Source organism: Dama dama, chromosome 9, assembly GCF_033118175.1.
Source record: "Dama dama isolate Ldn47 chromosome 9, ASM3311817v1, whole genome shotgun sequence".
Lineage (NCBI taxonomy): Eukaryota > Metazoa > Chordata > Mammalia > Artiodactyla > Cervidae > Dama > Dama dama.
This window is the reverse complement of record NC_083689.1, coordinates 5,774,579-5,794,170: the sequence shown is the minus strand read 5'-3', so window position 1 is coordinate 5,794,170 and position 19,592 is coordinate 5,774,579. Positions and strand designations below refer to the sequence as shown.

The 19,592-nt window shown below is 38.8% G+C and overlaps 1 protein-coding gene across 2 annotated transcripts in view; it reads right to left on the bottom strand.

Annotated features, from left to right (window-relative positions):
• The window catches only part of RNF130 (ring finger protein 130), a 183,839-nt gene that overhangs the window by 130,096 nt on the left and 34,151 nt on the right, over nt 1–19,592 (bottom strand). For both annotated transcript variants that reach the window (XM_061149627.1, XM_061149626.1), the window contains exon 2: nt 9,262–9,456. In XM_061149627.1, the coding sequence (XP_061005610.1) occupies nt 9,262–9,456 (195 nt within the window). The remainder of the gene's footprint in view (nt 1–9,261; nt 9,457–19,592) is intronic.

The following is a 19,592-nucleotide window of genomic DNA, read 5'->3' as shown; positions in this document are numbered from 1 at the left end:
GTGATGTCCTCCAGGCATTTCCAGGCATTTGAAGTGACTTTTTTTCCCCTAGTAATTGTTAAGTCTTCTATAGGGAGGTATTTTGAGACTAGGTAAGCATTCCCTTCCTCGTCAAACTTTCACTTTATTTTACTTTTTAGATCAGTATGAATTCACGGTTATTATTTCACTTAATGGTCTAAAATACTATCATTATTAACTTGATGCCAAAATTCCAAATTGTGTTCAATACAACTTTTTCCATCCTGTTGGTTTTTTTTTTTTTGATGTTTTAAAATGTCTTTTTCAACTAAGAATGAATATACTTTAATACCAAGAGCAGCATGAGACTAATGTCTCCTTTCATCTGAATAGTATGCTTACAGGGATACAGGTCAAGCTTTCAATGTATTTTTTAGCAGCCATGCTACATTTTAGCATATGCTGAGCTTACATGATTATTGTTCCCAGCTGTACCCAACTTGAACTGTTACTTTCTCCACAAAACCTAGTTACTAATTTTTTTAACCATTTGTGGGCTGACCTAATGAATACTTTCTTTTCATTGTTATATGGTCCAAGATCCACCTAGTTTTGTGCCATTTTCAAGTTAAGATACCTATATTTATGTTTTCTTTTAAGTTTCATTTTAAAAAAATCTTACTTAAGTATAGTTGATTTACAATGTTGTGTTAATGTCTGCTGTACTGCAAAGTGACTCAATTATACCTATATTCTTTTCCATTATGATTTATCACAGGATATTGAATATCGTTCCCCATGCTATACAGTAGGACCCTGTTGCTTATCCATCCTATGTATTAGTTTGCGCCTACTAATCCTAAACTCCCAGTCTTTCCCTCCTTGCCCCTTGGCAACCACAGGTCTGTTCTCTGAGTCTGTTTTGTAGATGTGTTCGTATGTGCCATATTTTAGATTCCACACGCAAGTGTTATCAGATGGTGTCTGTTTTTCTCTTTCTGACTTACTTTGCTTAGTGTGATAATTTCTAGGTTCATCAATGTTGCTGCAAATAGCACTATCTCATTCTCTTTTATGGCTGAGTAATATTCCACTGTATTGGGTTGGCCAGAGTTCCTTTGGTTTTTAAGGAAAAATAAAAGATACATTTTTCATTTTCACTGAGAACTTTATTGAACAGTGTATTCACCGTTTTGTTCCACTACCTTCTGCCACTTTTCAGGCAACTTCAAAATTTCATTTTCCAAAACTTTTTATCTCTGAGCAAAGAACTATTTCAGGTGGCTTTTATAATCCTCCAGGAAATCGAAATTTTTTTCCTATTAAGAGAATTTTGTACAGACAGAAATAAATGGAAATCTGAAGGTTCAATGTTTGATAATTGTAGACTTTTTAATGATGGCCATTCTGACCCATGTGAGGTGGAACCTCATTACAGTTCTGCTTTGCATTTCTCTAATAATAAGTGATGATCAGCATCTTTTCATTTGCCTATTGGCCACCTGTTGTGTTTTCTTTGGAGAACTGTCTATTTAGGTCTTCTGCCCATTTTTTGATTGGGTTGGTTGTTTTTCTGGTATTGAACTATATGCGCTGTTTGTATATTTTGGAAAATAAACCCCTGTCAGTTGTACCATTTGCAAGTATCTTCTCCCAGTCCATAGGCTGTCTTTTCATTTTGCTTATGGCTTCCTTTGCTATGCAAAAGCTTGCAAATTTGATTAGGTAGAAGTTTTTGATTAAAAAAAAATTTTTAATGAGTGGAGAAAGAAAAGTTAAGTCCACAGGCATTCCAACCAGGGAAGATTTAAGTTGAGAAGAAAACTTATGATAGCTTTTACACCAAGAACCAGCACTCCAATGGCCTTACAGTATGCTTTTTATGTTTAAAAACTTCTGAGAGCTCAGTGAACTGAAGAAAATGGATGGTGGCTGGTGTCAGTCAGGTTCCTCGCTTTTGGAGCGGGAGTTTACAGATAAGCACAGGGAGAAAATCACAAGGACCCATGCAATGCAATGGGTTAGAGCTGGAGACCTAAGTATGAACTCATTCTTGGCTTAATACAGACACAAATGGTTATATACAGAAACATTTAGTTATGTACATATACAGGTATTAGTATACACATATCTATTTCCTTTGTCAACTGAGAAGGTCCAGAAACAATAAAACCTTAATAGTAACAAGTACATCTAACACCCAGAGCTTGATTTCTAGTATCATTTTCCAATAAATGGAAACTAGGGTTCCTTGGAGAAATGCTTTATTCTAGGAATAGGAAAGGAAATATATACAAGATGAACCTGGAGTATCTTACAGCACCAGAAAAGAAGAAAATGCTCAAAACACAAACAAAAAACCAACACTCATGGTAATGGAAACATGAAAAAGGACACAAGAGTCAACTGAAAGAACTCCCAATGGCCAAAGCTGGAACAATGTGAACAAAAAATGAGCCAAGTAATATTGTATAATAATACAAAGTACAAAATAAACATCCATAAGTCCATTCTGATACATATAAATGACTGAATAAATCAACAGAAAAGAGACAAACCATCCATATGGAACAATTCCAAGTAAACACGTAATACTTTACCCTAAGGAGGGAAAGCCTAGCTCCCAACGCCTTAAGTGTGGGTTGTGCACAGTAACATCCTAAAGAGTGTTGTATGGAAGAGGGAAAAGAGAAACATCACAGTGGAGAAGTCTGACAAACAGCCAGGTAGTCAAGGTCAGCACCAACAGTGATCACTCACATTGACAGAACATGACAGGTGATGAGAATGACACCTTACCCCTGTGGTCTTCCTCCCCAAACCCATATCCTCAGTCTAGTCATGCAGAAAAAGCAAACAAATCCCACTGAAGGACATGCCACAAAATACCTGAACAGGAGTCCTAAAAAACTGTCATAGCCAAGAGAAGCCTAGCAGATATAATGACCAAAGTAATGTAATATCCTGGATGGGATCCTGGAACTCCAAAGGACATTAGATAAAAACTAAAGAAATTGGAATAAGATAGGAAGTGAAGTGAAAGTCACTCAGTTGTGTCCGACTCTTGCGACCCCATGGACTAGACTGTAGCCTCCCAGACTCTTCTGTCCATGGGATTCTCCAGGCCAGAATACTGGAGTGGGTAGCCCTTCCCTTCTCCAGGGGGTCTTCCAGACCCAGGGATCAAACCCAGGTCTCCCACATTGCAGGCAGATTCTTTACCAGCTGAGCCAACAGGGAAGCCCAAGGATAAGCCCAATGGAATAAAATGTGGACTTTAGTTAATAACATACCAAGAGTTCCCCTGGTGGCTTAGTGGGTAAAGAACTTGCCTGCAGGAGACATAAGAGATATGGGTTTGATCCCTGGGTCAGGAAGATCCCCTGGAGAAGGGCAGGGCAACCCACTTCTGTATTCTTGCCTGGAGAATCCTATGGACAGATGAGCCTGGTGGGCTACAGTCCATGGGGTCACCAAGGATGGGACAGGACTGAAGTGACTTAACACACATGTGTGCATGCAATATACCAATATTGGTTCATTAATTGTTAATAATAACATACCAGTATTGGTTCATTAACTGCAACAAATGTACCATGCTAATGTAAAATGTAATAATAAGAGAAACTGGGCACAGTATCTATAGGAATTATCTGTACTATCTTTGCAATTTTTCTGTGAATATAAATCTGTTCTAAAAGGTTTATTTTAAAGACTCATGCTGTAAAATGGAACTTATATGAAAAAAAAAAAAAAAAAGGTGACCAGAGAACAAAGAAACAACACTTTTAAAGTGCTGAAACTTAGAATTCCACATCTATGTCCTTAAGAAACGATGGCAGAAAAAGACACTTTAGGGTAAATAAATGATGAAAGAATTTGTCACAGCAGATCTGCACTGCAAGAAATGATTTAATAGATTATCTAGACTGAAAGGGAAATGACACTAGATGAAATCTGTGACTACACAAAGAAAAAAAGAACACCAGAAATGCAACATATGAGTAAATAATATAAAAGCCTATCACTTTTTCCTTCATCAGTTTTTCTGTTCCCACTATTCTCACCAACAAATGACTTCTCTTTATTCCTCCTCCAAAGGCTCTACAGACTTAAGAGTCTGGCCGTAAGTCTTACCAGGGCAGAAAAGCCCTCCAAGGGAGAGTCCATCTACAAACTCTGGGGAAGGATTGTACACTGTTAAAAACATGAAGCGATTCATCTGGCATTTAGTAGGCATGCGCCTGAGAGGCTGAACACTCAGTAAATACAAAGGACAGTTCTACAGAGCCAAGAATTATCCTGACTCAATACCCTACCTCCTGAAAAACCGGAACTGAGGAGCGCTGTAAGGTATCAGTTAATCTTTCCCAGTCCTCTAACTCATGGAGCAAGGCCACACCATCTTCCTTAGCAGCTGTGCCTGTGGCACTAGCTCTGAGCTTGTCTCTATAAATACAGGTCATCATCATGTGAACACCTAACAAGTAAAGAACGCCTTCTGTCCTGTAACCTGTGAAACTGATTTCTAAGCCAGTACTCTAAACCCCCTGCAGATCCTTTACATTATTTTAGCTTCCTCCTCTTCTACTGCTGGAGGGGAAAGGATAAGCACAAGCAAGATAAAATTGCAAGTCAAGTGATGAGTCCAATCAATTTATTCAGGATACTGAGCCTGCAGTGTCTGAATTAGGAATGCTAGAAGATAAATTGTCAAGTATCTGGCAGAGGAAGGGGCTCTCCACTTCCAGGGAAATAAAGGACAAGTTCAGAGTTTACAGGAATGTTTTAAAACAGAATCATCAGCAGTCATTTTTTAAAAGTTGTTCTTTTTCAAAAGCTACTGCCTACATATTACAGTTTCAGATTTTTCTTGATAATTATGAATTTCTGAAAAAAGTGTATGGATCATATGGAAGACACAGAAGAGATATTTGCAAACTCAGGCCACAGACACAATTAAGAGTCTATTTTCTGCTATGGTAGTATATATAAAATGCAAACTCAATCTTTTCTGAAGTAATTAAATTCATATTCAATTACAACCTAAAAACTAAACAGTTAAAGCAACAGTATGACTATTATTTATTTTCTTGATGGGCTTTTAGAATAAAAGAATAGATTTACATTAAGTGGCCCAAATTATGGATATTAAAGATATTTTACAATGTATTTGTGATTTATCTTTACTTGTTTTCATAAGGTGTGATTTTTTTCCTATTCACAGAGAGAATATTCTATATTCTAATTTTTTTCCATTCATTGCTAGATAATATAGAGCTATATACCTTTTTTTAAAAAGAGAATATGATGCAGAAAAGGTGAAGAGCTATTTGATTGATTCTATTCAACCAGTTAAAGGAACACTAAGAAGCATTCGATACTGCTAATTGACATAAAGATAGAAAAGTAAATTACTTGGTTAAATATTTACTTAAATTACCTCATCTTCCTATTAGCAATGAAAAAATGCTCACAGATTCTTACAGACATACAAATAAAACTATAAAAGAGCTCTCTGATTTGACAACAATTTGACACAATTTATGACTGTTAAGCAATAAAGTCTATATTAATTTTTAAAAGACAGGAAAATAAATCCTTAACTTTTACACAAATGTGCATTATTTTAAACTATGCAAGTGCACATAACTTCCCCTTTATACTACCACATATTTGTTAACTACATTACAAAGAACTTATTCTGCCAAGTAGAGGTAACAAATAAAACCACAAATTGAGCGGTCTTTCCTGTCAATGATGTCATGGACACTGTGCCAGAAAAGATGTCCTTCAGCCACCAGATGAAGGGCATTCATTAGAACAAACAGGAATAAGCTCTTGAAACATTGTCAACCAGGCAAGAAAATGAAATACTTAACAATGTGAAATTTTAAAATTAGTTATAAAATATATCCTTAAATGAAAAGAAAGCTTAACAAAGCTAAATATCTTCATGAAGTCATTTCAACGCAGCACATACTTATTTTGTTCAAGATATTTTGCTAATCATTGCAGAAAATAAAAAGACACAAACTTTAACTTGAAGAAACCTGCAGTCTTCTCCCTACTGCCAGTCAAGCATACAAATGATGACAACAAAAAGCAAAAGGAAAGTACCGTCCAGAGATGCTATGAAGACTGAAGGGGCCTCAGATAGTACTCACTGAGGGTGTGACCCAGAGGGCTTTTTATCAACTCTTACCAGTTCTTATTAGGTCATATTACAAGGCACAGCACAAAGGTGCTTTCTCTCAAATGAAGGGTGGATAGTAGAATTGACATGTGAGCAGGGGAGGGCAAAAACATGGATCTCCCCCTTGAGATGTGGAACTACAGGCATATTACAGGTATCTCTGCAGGTACAGATACAGGGGGTATCTAGTTACTCTGACAGAAGGGTCCTTGAACCCTACACAGAAACAGGAAGAAAGGGCTCTGTGAAGGGAGAGAAGCAGTGCACATTAACGAGCCAGGAAGACAAGCGGCTCTCAGGGCACAGAGGCTGTTTATGTTGCTGTCCTCCACAGCAGGGGTTCATCGCCTTCCAGAGAAAGAGGTAGAGACCAAAGAGGTCTTCCTGCACAGGAGGCAACGTGGCCTACTTCACAGGGAGGAAGTCCGTGAAAAATCTGAGACGGAAACGTAGCCTTCTTATCTTTACCTATTTCTCAAAGCAAGATCTGTGGACCAGTGGCGTTAGTATCATGTATAAACTTATTAAAGATACAGAATCTCAGGTTATACTCCACACCTACTGAATCAAAATCTCCATTTTAACAAGATTCCCACAGGATACACATGTACATCAAAATTTGAAGAGTATTCCAGAGCATCTATCTAGATATGACATTACTGGACCACAATGTTTGAGATCTTTAATGGTATCAGACGGTACTAAATTTCTCTCTGAAGTACTGTTATCAATTTACTGTCTCACATTCTTCTTTCTAATTTTCTGTGTATCATAAAGCCGTATGTTTTGCAATATAAAGCCATTTCTTATTGCTCTTATATTACATTTGCCTTACAAAATTGCCTCTTATATATCCTAAGAATATATCTTCAAACTCTATCCCTAATTTTCCTTATTTGTGTTATCAGCTAAAATGTAACAAAAGAGTTACTTGGTCAAATAAATTTGGGAAACTGCAGGTTAATCAATTAAAACAAGTCTTTAAGACTTCTCAGAGACTTCAGTATGTTTATTAGGAGCTTCTAAAATTGTAATATTTTTCAAGCATTTTCTAAAACTTATTGCATCATTTACCTTTTTTCCTCCATGGGTCATCTACGGAGCATTTCTGGATACTCTTAACATTTCAAGGAACACAGATGGAAAATTCATGTTAATTTAGAAAGAATTCTCTCCTTTTTTAAACAAAAATCATTGGGGGGAAAAAAAAAACCAAACTTGAGTCCCTCTCTTATAATCCCCAGATCCTTACATACTTAAAAGGCTCTCATCCTCACTACTTCTCTAGAGGTTTTGTGTATGTAAAATAACATCACAGAAAAAGAAAAATACATTCTGCTCAGTTGAATTTCTCTCTATCCATTTTTCTTTGTGTTTTCAGTAAGAAGAAAACAGCAAGGAACAATTAGGTCCAAAATTCTGAATAGTTTTTTCTTCCCTCTATTACAGCTGATGAGAGCAAACTGGCATCTGCTCTGAGACCTAGGCAGAAAAACCACTGTCATCTTTTTTTTTTTTTTGAGGTTAACTGATTTACAATGCTGTGTTAGTGATCTCTGGTAGTGAAAATCACACATTCTATTTTATTTATACTTTCCTTTAAAAGTTTCAGTTTTTCCACAATGAGCACAAATTACTTTTGGACAAAGAAAAAACATATATTTTAATTCTAAAATGCTTAATTTGAAGGGAAGAAAACAAGTTAGAGCAATAAAATTTAAATTAATCTGCATTATTCTATCAAGATACACACAAAAGTATCAATGATCTTAAGTTAGGGTGAGGTCTTTGCAAGATAACTGTCTAAAATTGATAATGCAAATATTAATTATATGATTAAAGAGTTAATTCTTTAAATAAGTCATTTATCTTTAACATTTCTTATACATGCAGAATTAAAAGTTTATCTAGGTTTCAACTAGTTGTAAGAGACAGATTGGTAAACTGAAAGGTAAACACCAAAAAACCTGTGTCTAAGCCTCTCTTCTGCTGGCCCTTGCTTGCTTCAATCTCTTGGTCTGTAAGTGGGAGGGTACCTATAACATACATGGTCATGATGAGGACTGTCTAAGAAAATACATAAAAAAGGGACTTCTCTACATCATGTCATCAGAGAAATACAAAATAAAACAACCTATTACAGTGACCAAAAAGAAAAAAACAAAAGCTGACAGCACTAAACGCTGGTGAGGATGTGGAGGAACAGGAACTTTCCTTCTCTGCTGCTGGAAATCTATGAAGCGGTACAGCCACCATCCTGACTGTACAACTTAGCAATCAGGCTCCTTCGTATTTATCCAAGGGAACTGAAAACTTATGTCTACACGAAAACCTGCACATATATGTTTATGGTGGCTTCACTCATAACTGCTCAAACATGGAAGCCACCAAGATGTCCTTCAGTAAGTGACTTGATAAATAAACTGTGGAATATCCAGACATTGGAATATTCAGCACTCAAAAATAATGAGCTATCAAGTCATGAAAAGACATGGAGGAAACCTAAATGCATACAACTAAGTGAAAAAAGCCAGTCTGAAAAATGTCCAGATTCTGCTGAGAACCTAAAATTGCTTTAAAAAATAAAGTCTAATAAAAACCAAAAAACTCACTGCCACACAGTGCCTGCCATATATATAGCAGTGCTCAATAAATTGCACCATTGTTATTAAAACAAGTACATTAGAAATATCCTGTTTCCACAAAAATGAAGAAATATGGTTACTACTGTAATTAAAGTAATTATTAAGTTAGTTTCAACATTCATTTTGATAAAAGGCATGACATAATTTGGATGAATGATTCTAAATCTAAGATATTATTTTTCAAAGTTATCAGTGAAATGTAAAATGACTAAGGATTCAGTCACAGTCAGTTCCTTAATAAGTGCAAGTTTCACAGTGTTTTACTGTTATTATGTAAGAAAAAGTTCAACTAAAAGAAAAAAAAATGCATCTCAGCAAACAAATGGCAATACCAAAGAAAAATATAATCCTAGAATTAGGTTGGAAATGATGTGGTTTCAGCAAGAGGTAGAATGTCTTCCTATAAAGCAATAATATGTCAGAGGGAAGACAAAATCTACGACTTCCTTTTTTGTTTACCTGGATGAGTCATGGTGACTGGCTCCTCTTTGGATTTATTATTGTAGATGACGACAGCAACTGCATTGTGGAAAGCAGCCCGTGATATTTTCTCTTTAAAGGTGCAATTTCCCCTCTGCAGCAAGGCAATCCACTGTTTGATGTTAGGAGGGACAAAGAACCGTGTTTGAGGATCACAGCCCAGATGATCAGCAACTAGACAGATGAGAAGGGAAAAAACAACAACCAGAGACATTAACTTTTTCCTCAAGGAAATAAAATCAATCAAATCTTCCTCAAAGTGCTTAACTATTCTCTGGATACCACAGCACTTCAAGCAGCTTGCTGCCAGTAGAGCTATAAATACATCCACAAAGGACAATGCAATGAATCCAAGTCCGTATCTGTACAGGGAGAGAGATGCTCCATTAAAACGTTACCTGTAAAGGAAATTAGAAGGGAAAGGCTCTGTTTAACTCACAGATAGACAAAATATAAAAGACTGATCATATCTAACACAGGCTGGTGAAGAGAGCAGGAAGATATGACAGACAGAACCCTCAGCAGTCCAAGGGATGAATCCACCCTGACTTCTGTTCATTCACTGCAGCTCAGGTCAGCTGCTCAGTCCTGTCTGACTCTGCCATCCCACGAACTGCAGCACACCAGGCTTCCCTGTCCATCACCAACTCCTGGAGCTTGCTCAAACTCACGTCCATCAAGCTGGTGATGCCATCCAACCATCTAATCCTCTGTTGTCCCCTTCTCCTCCTGCCTTCAATCTTTCCCAGCATCAGGGTCTTTCCAATGAGTCAGTTCTTCGCATCAGGTGGCCAAACTATCAAGAGTTTCAGCTTCAGCATCAGTCCTTCCAATGAATATTCAGGACTGATTTCCTTTTGGATGGACTGGTTTGATCTCCTTGCAGTCCAAGGGATTCTCAAGAGTCTTCTCCAACACCACAGTTGAAAAGCATCAATTCTTTGGTGCTCAGCTTTCTTTACAGTCCAACTCTCACATCCATACATGACCACTGGAAAAACCATAGCTTTGACTAGATGAACCTTTGTCAGCCAAGAAATGTCTCTGCTTTTTAATATGCTGTCTAGGTTGGTCACAACTTTCCTTTCAAGGAGCAAGCATCTTTTAACTTCATGGCTGCAGTCACCATCTGCAGTGATTTTGGAGCCCCCAAAAATAAAGTCTCTCACTGTTTCCATTGCTTCCCCATCTATTTGCCATGAAGTGATGGGACCAGATGCCATGATCTTAGTTTTCTGAATGTTGAGTTTTAAGCCAACTTTTTCACTTTCCTCTTTGACTTTAATCAAGAGGCTCTGTAGTTCCTCTTTACTTTCTGCCATAAGGGTGGTATCATCTGCATATCTGAGGTTATTGGCATTTCTCCCGGCAATCTTGATTCCAGCCTGTGCTTCATCCAGCCCAGCATTTCGCATGATGTACGCTGCATGTAAGTTAAATAAGCATGGTGACAATATACAGCCTTGACCTACTCCTTTCTCAATTTGGCACCAGTCTGTTGTTCTGTGTCTGGTTCTAACTGTTGCTTCCTGACCTGCATACAAATTTCTCAAGAGGCAGGTCAGGTGGTCTGGTATTCCCATCTCTTTCAGAATTTTCCACAGTTTGTTGTGATCCACACGGTCAAAGGCTTTGGAATAGTCAATAAAGCAGAAGTAGATGTTTTTCCTGGAATTCTCTTGCTTTTTTGATGATCCAGTGGATATTGGCAACTTGATCTCTGGTTCCTCTGCCTTTTCTAAATCCAGCTTGAACATCTGGAAGTTCATGGTTCACATACTGTTGAAGCCTGGCTTGGAGAATTTTGAGCATTACTTTGCTAGTGTGTGAGATGAGGGCAAGTAGTGCAAGTGAAGTAGTCTGAGCATTCGTTGGCATTGCCCTTCTTTGGGATTGAAATGAAATCAGACTTTTTCCAGTCCTGTGGCCACTGCCGAGTTTTCCAAATTTGCTGGCATACTGAGTGCAGCACTTTCACAGCATCATCTTTTAGGATTTGAAACAGCTCAACTGGAATTCCATCACCTCCACTAGCTTTGTTCATAGTGATGCTTCCTAAGGCCCACTTGACCTCACATTCCAGGACATCTGGCTCTAGGTGAGTCCATGCACAGTCCATGGAATTCTCCAGGCCAGAATACTGGAGTGGGTAGCCCTTCCCTTCTCCTTGGGATCTTCCCAACCCAGGGATTGAGCCCAGGTCTCTTGCACTGCAGGAGAATTCTTTACTAGCTGAGCCACAAGGGAAGCCTGAGAATATTGGCGTGGGTAGCTTATCCCTTCTCCAGCAGATCCTCCCAACCCAGGAATGGAACCAGGGTCTCCTGCATTGCAGGAGGATTCTTTACCAACTGAACTATCAAGGAAAATGACATGAAACTAGAATAAATATTCCTCTAATTCATGTGCTGCGTTAAGCTGCTTCAGTTGTGTCCAACTCTGCGTGACCCTGTGTACTGTAGCCTGCCAGGTTCTTCAGTCCATGGGGTTATCCAGGGAAGAATATTGGAGTGGGTTGCTGGGCCCTTCTCCAGGGGATCTTTTCCATCCAGGGATCGAACCACGTCCTCTGTGGCTCCCACATCGTAGGTGGATTCTCTACTGCTGAGTCACCAGGGAAGCCTCATCTAATTTATATTATGGGCAAATATTTCTCTACAGTGTCACATTAGGATACATATATTAACTTATTATATCCACTTGTCTAACAAGATACACAAAGACACTGAAACTATCCATTGGGACAATAAATTACATGGTCATTTTCCTAGATTTGGAGGGAAGTTTTTTCAAGTACATTTAAATTTGTCAGGGGAAGTTGATCAATTTTTGATTCTGCACACATGGGAATCATACCTCTGGCACTCTGCATATCTTAAAAAGCTGTCCCTGGCTGTTCTTTCCATGCCTATCCTCACTTTTATAACAGATTAAAATGAAAAGGGAAGGGCAGTTCAGAAGGAGGAAGAAAGTCACAAATGTTTATTCTGAAGACTGCAGATATGCAGTGCCAGAGAACGGTGTGCCCTAGCCTTCCTGGAATTGGTCACTGCCAGTACTTTGAGGGCTGAGAGGGAGGGATGGAGAGGAGCATAGCACAAATGGGTAACACTAGAAAGAAATAAATAATGAAAAATTAAACATGAAACAAATGAGGTGTACAATAAGACAACACCAGGCGGGAAATGTTTGCTCTCTATACCCCGGAAGCACACTGCTTAGCAAAAGAAATGAAATGTTCGCACTTAGAGAAAACGTAAAATGCAGGGATGTCACTAACTTCAGAGAAATGCTACATCTATCATTCCCTCTTAAATAATAGCTCTCCCTAAATTCTTTTATTATCTTGGTGATGAATACCAATGAGAGCTCATTTGCTACTACAGATCTCCTAATACACAGTTAAGTGGGAGATAGATGATTACACAATTTGTCGTGATTGACACTGTTGACAACTATGACTCACCTTTTCCTGAAACAGTTTCTACACTCTGAAACTTAAGTCCTTTCTCAGTCAAACACAGAGAAAAAAAGTTTATGTCATGATTTTGTGTGTCTAAGTTGCTCAGTCGTGTCTGACTCTTTGTGACCTCATGAACTATAGCCCACCAGGCTCCTCTATCCATATGTCCATAAGATTCTCCAGGCAAGATACTGGAGTGAGTTGCTATTTCCTTTTCTGGGGGATCTTCCCGACCTAGGTCTCCTGCATTGCAGGCAATATTTTTACAGTCTGAGCCACCAGGGAAGCCCTATGTCATGATTTTAATAGTCAACTTTTGAAAGACACAAAAAATCATGAAACTCTGAAATTCTGAAACAGACATTACTTAATGTCTGTTTCATAGATAGTTATCATGCTTAAAAATATAAGCATTTAGTCAATGTGTTATGATAACCTCACTGTCTTGGGAAAATTTTCAAGAATGCCTAGAGATCTGTATGCTTGTCTTCTATGAAACACGGGGATTTTCTATACAGATGTGTGTGAAGTCTATCCACAACCCAGTAGCACACCTCCACCCCATTTCCCTAGCTCCTAACAGCTACCACTTCCATTTCATTCTTTCTCCCTGATGCTTTGACAGTATCGTTGTCCACTTAGAACAGCAGTTAACAAGTCACAAAGTCTAAGACTGAAAAGACACCCCAAGGGGTACAACAAAAGAGCAAAATTTATGAAACACACTGAAGGAAAACTTAAAAACCCTCTTAAGGAATCCCCACCCACTCAGATTCTATGAACAACTCCATCATCAATACAAATGCCAACAACAGACTGGATGTGGAAAAGAAGCTTCCTGTTCCCTCAGGAACAGGAATATTAACTTAAATGCTCAGTAACATACTAAATCAATAATGATTTATCCAAATCATTATTCACAATAGGTCTTTGAAAAGCTTTATATCAATGAAGACATTAATAAGAAATTCATGTTCTCATTTAACAACTTCGTCTGCGCTTGGCTGCACAGGGTCTCTGCTGCCGGGGTGCTCGGACGTTCTCAAATTCAGAGAGTGTGGGCTTCTCTCTCCAGTGGCCCCTCTGGTTGCAGAGCACAGGCTCTAGTAGTTGTAGGATGCAGGCTCTAACTGCCCCTCGACAAGTAGGATCTTCCTGAACCAGGGATCAAACCCACGTCCTCTGCATTGGCAGGGGGATTCTTAACCACTGGACCACCAGTGAAGTTAAAGTTGCTCAGTCATGTCCAGCTCTTTGCGACCCCATGGACTATACAGTCCATCGAATTCTCCAGGCCAGAATACCGGAGTGGGTAGCCTTCCCCTTCTCTGGGGATCTTCCCAACCCACGGATCAAACCCAGGTCTCCCGCTTTGCAGGCAGATTCTTTACCAGCTGGGCCACCAGGGAAGTCCCTAAATTCAAGTTCTTGTTCAAGGAAGTAGTCACCATTATTCAGAAAAAGAAAATAAGGAATTTTTACAATCACTTAGTACCATAGTATGCTTATTATATCTATGCTTGGCTTTAATTAATAAATAACTTGAACAATAAAAATAATGTCAACAGCTCTACAACACAACTTCTCAAGAGGACTGATGACTAACTGGCACTACTCCAGAATTTAATCCCAGTTGTTTATACTTGAAGTAATTTATTAAGTAAAGACAAGCAGTAGTATGGCATAAAATATCTATGAACCATTAAATTTATTTCCACTAAAAGTCATAATGAAAATGTGAAATTATAGGTGATATAAAATGTGAAAGTATTTTACAATTTTATTTGTCCAATATATCTCAGTAAATCTGGAAAATAATTTTACATTATTGAGAAACTTAACTTCAATTTTTTTTCTGTATGGCCTTTCCTGTTGAGTCCAGAAATAGTTATGAGACTAATTATTCCTTAAGAAGAACCAAACAATTCTGGACTGGAACTCACTTCAACGAATATTAACTTAAATGCTCAGTAACATACTAAATACCAGAGAGAAATACAACAGAACCAAACACCTTGGTCTTTAATGTTAAAGCACCACTAAATGGATTGAAGATGCTTGCCTGGCACAGAAATTAAATATCAATGAAGTAGTTAAAAATGCCAACGCAGAGAGCTTAGAAATTTAGGAAAGGAAAAGAGCAACACAATGGTCTAAGTCTAGTGGAAGCTGGAAGCTGAAACACTTGAAAACTGTTCACGCAGAAAGGGGGGGGCACAAGCGTCTAGGACACACACAGAACAAAGACTAAGGGTGTCCCTTAAACGGCTCGTGAAAATCAAACAGATTTATTTTTGGTTGCTCTGGGTCTTCCTTGCTGGTGTGCACGGGAGCACAAATTGAGCACAAATTCTCTCAAACTGCGGACAGCAGGGGTTACTCTAGTATCTGCCCTTCAACAATATACTGAAGGGCAAATATTAAATATTTGAATATTTAAAGTAGGCTGTGAGTAGATAAGTAAATAAATACTCTCTTCCCCACCTCAGAGCAGCCTAAAGTTCTCCACGTTGATTAGTTTCTTAAAATTGCAAACACCCCATCTGCCAAGTCATGATACCCACATTGTTGCATGGGTGATGCTTCCTCCTGCGTCCTGAGAACTTGCAAGAGCCATGTGGGCCTAGGGATGGGCAGCTGTTGGAATCCTTAAGGCACACAGCGCAGGTGCCCCGAGAGACTCTAGCTTCCAGAGAATGCATGTCTTGTTTCCTCCACCTTAAAGGCCAATCCCACTACTCCTTTGCTAACCACCTTCTAAGCCTCAGAGCTGTGGTAAAATATCTTCTCTGAAAAGCCTTCCCAATTTCCTAAGGCTGAAGTGGGTGTTTTATTCATGTTCCCATGGTACCCTGAGATTCCATTTATTTTAGCATTTATCACACTTTACCAGAAATGGACTATTCATTCTGAGTCTCTCCTGGAACGTGAGATCTAGCATCTCCTCCAATATCTCTGGCATACACTTAACTCACATGATGAAGGGAGCAAGAGAAGAATGACAGAGGGAGATTAAGCAAGACCTGATATAAAGAAAAAGCTTGTGCCAATACCACTCTGTTTCATGTGGTAATGTTCTGACAGGGGTAATATTCTATCAGTTGTTTTCTATAAAATAAGTAAAAATAAAAATGGACCTAACTAGTTACCCTAAATGTTTCCATTTTCACTATTTTCACATTAGATTATAATTTCTTTAATCTTTAGACTTTTTACTTCTTGTCTTTATTTTCAATGTTGAATTTAATTTTATGATTCAAACAAAAAAATAAAATTCTTTACTTTTGTTCCCAACTTTAAAAAAAATTGAAGTATAATTATTTATAATGTTGGATTAGTTTCAGATGTACAGCAAAGTGATTCAGTTAGATATATGTGTGAGTGTGTGTGTGTATATATATACACATATATATGTATATACATATGAATTATGTATATATACATGAGTATATATACATATACATATATTCTTCTACAGATTACTTTCCATTATTGGTTATTATAATGTGTGGTGCAGGAGCGGCGGCAGCGCGGCACAGCGGCAGAGAGGAGATACCCCACGTCCAAGGTCAGGAGCGGCAGAGAGGAGATACCCCACGTCCAAGGTCAGAAGCAGCAGCTGCGCTTTGCTGGAGCAGCCATGAAGAGATCCTTCATGTCCACGGTAAGAAAACCCCAAGTAAGACGGTAGGCGCTGAGAGAGGGCGTCAGAGGGCAGACAGACTGAAACCACAATCACAGACAACTAGCCAATCTGATCACACGGACCACAGCCTTGTCTAACTCAATGAAACTAAGGCATGCCCTGTGGGGCCACCAGAGACGGACGGGTCATGGTGGAGAGGTCTGACAGAATGTGGTCCACTGGAAAAGGGAATGGCAAACCACTTCAGTATTCTTGCCTTGAGAATCCCATAAACAGTATGAAAAGGCAAAAAGATAGGACACTGAAAGATGAACGCCCCAGGTCGGTAGGTGACCAATGTGCTACTGGAGATCAGTGGAGAAAGAACTCCAGAAAGAATGAAGGGATGAGTATTAAAGTAACCAAAAAATCAAGAAAAAAAGGGAGAGAAAAACAACAAAAAAGATGGATCAAACAGAAAATCAATGATAAAGCAGTATATCTAAGTCCATGCAAAGTAATCTGTAACAACAAGCAGCTAACTTTCTGGGGTCCATGATGAAGGGAGGGAAGGATAGCATAGGGCAAAAGAACCTTTGGGGGATGGTGGAAAGATTCACTACCTTGATTGTGATGATAGTGTCACAGGTATACACATATGATAAGACTGATCAAATCATAGGCTTTAAATATGTGCAGTATATTGTACCTCAAATCACAAATAAATAAAAGGCAAATGTCATACCTATTAAAAAAAAAAAAAAAAGAATGAAAGGATGGAGCCAAAGCAAAAACAACACCCAGTTGTGGATGTGACTGGTGATAGAAGCAAGGAAGGTCTGATGCTGTATAGAGCTATATTGCACAGGAACCTGGAATGTTAGGTCCATGAATCAAGACAAACTGGAAGCGGTCAAACAGGAGATGACAAGAGCAAACGTTGACATTCTAGGAATCAGTAAACTAAAATGGACTGGAATGGGTGAATTTAACTCAGATGACCATTATAATTACTACTGTGGGCAGTAATCTCTTAGGAGAAATGGAGTAGCCATCATAGTCAACAAAAGAGTCCGAAATGCAGTACTTGGATGCAATCTCAAAAAAGACAGAACGATCTCTGTTCGTTTCCAAGGCAAACCATTCAATATCACGGTAATCTAAGTAATGCCCCGACCAGTAATGCTGAAGAAGCTGAACGGTTCTATGAAGACCTACAAGAACTTTTAGAACTAACACCCAAAAAAGATGTCCTTTTCATTATAGGGGACAGGAATGCAAAAATAGGAAGTCAAGAAACACCTGGAGTAACAGGAAAATTTGGCCTTGGAGTACACAATGAAGCAGGGCAAAGGGTAATAGAGCTTTGCAAAGAGAACGCACTGGTCATGGCAAACACCCTCTTCTAACAACACAAGAGAAGACTCTACACATGGACATCACCAGATGGTCGACACCAAAATCAGACTGATTATATTCTTTGCAACCAAAGATGGAGGAGCTGTATACAGTCAGCAAACAAGACCAGGAGCTGACTGTGGCTCAGATCATGAACTCCTTCTTGCCAAATTCAGACTTAAATTGAAGAAAGTGGGGAAAACCACTAGACCATTCAGATATGACCTAAATCAAATCCCTTATGATTATACAGTGGAAGTGAGAAATAGATTTAAGGGACCAGATCTGATAGAGTGCCTGAAGAACATGGACAGAGGTTGGTGACAGTGTACATAAGACAGGCGTCAAGACCATCCCTAAGAAAAAGAAATGCAAAAAAGCAAAATGGCTGTCTGAGGAGGCCTTACAAATAGCTGTGAAAAGAAGAGAAGAGAAAAGCAAAGGAGAAAGGGAAAGATATACCCATCTGAATGCAGAGTTCCATAGAATAGCAAGGAGAGATGAGAAAGCCTTCCTCAGTGATCAATGCAAAGAAATAGAGGAAAACAACAGAATGGGAAAGACTAGAGATCTCTTCAAGAAAATTAGAGATACCAAAGGAACATTTCATGCAAAGATGGGCTCACTAAAAGACAGAAATGGTATGGACCTAACAGAAGCAGAAGATATTAAGAAGAGGGTGGCAAAAATACACAGAAAAACTGTACAAAAAGGACCTTCACAACCCAGATAATCACCATGGTGTGATCACTCACCTAGAGCCAGACATCCTGGAATGTGAAGTCAAGTGGGCCTTAGGAAGCATCACTACGAACAAAGCTAGTGGAGGTGATAGAATTCCAGTTGAGCTATTTCAAATCCTAAAAGATGATGCTGTGAAAGTGCTGCACTCAATATGGCAGCAAATTTGGAAAACTCAGCAGTGGCCACAGGACTGGAACAGGTCAGTTTTCATTCCAATCCCTAAGAAAGGCAATGCCAAAGAATGCTCAAACTACTGCACGATTGCACTCATCTCACAAGCTGGTAGAGTAACGCTCAAAATTCTCCAAGTCAGGCTTCAGCAATACGTGAACCATGAACTTCCAGATGTTCAAGCTGGTTTTAGAAAAGGCAGAGGAACCAGAGATCAAATTGCCAACATCCGTTGGATCACTGAAAAAGCGAGAGAGTTCGAGAAACATCTATTTCTGTTTTATTGACTATGCCAAAGTCTTTGTGTGGATCACAAGAAACTGTGGAAAATTCTGAAAGAGATGGGAATAACAGACAACCTGACCTGCCTCTAGAGAAACGTGTATGCAGGTCAGGAAGCAACAGTTAGAAGTAGACATGGAACAACAGACTGGTTCCAAATAGGAAAAGGAGTACGTCAAGGCTGTATATTGTCACCCTGCTTATTTAACTTATATGCAGAGTACATCATGAGAAACGCTGGGCTGGAAGAAGCACAAGCTGGAATCAAGATTGCTGGGAGAAATATCAATAACCTCAGATATGCAGATGACACTATCCTTATGGCAGAAAGTGAAGAAGAATTAAAGAGCCTCTTGATGAAAGTGAAAGAGGAGAGTGAAAAAGTTGGCTTAAAGTTCAACACTCAGAAAACTAAGATCATGGCATCCAGTCCCATCACTTCATGGCAAATAGACGGGGAAAGAGTGGAAACAGTGGCTGACTTTATTTTTTTGGGCTCCAAAATCACTGCAGGTGGTGATTGCAGCCATGAAATTAAAAGACACTTACTCCTTGGAAGGAAAGTTACGACCAGCCTAGACACCACATTAAAAAGCAGAGACATTACTTTGCCAACAAAGGTCCGTC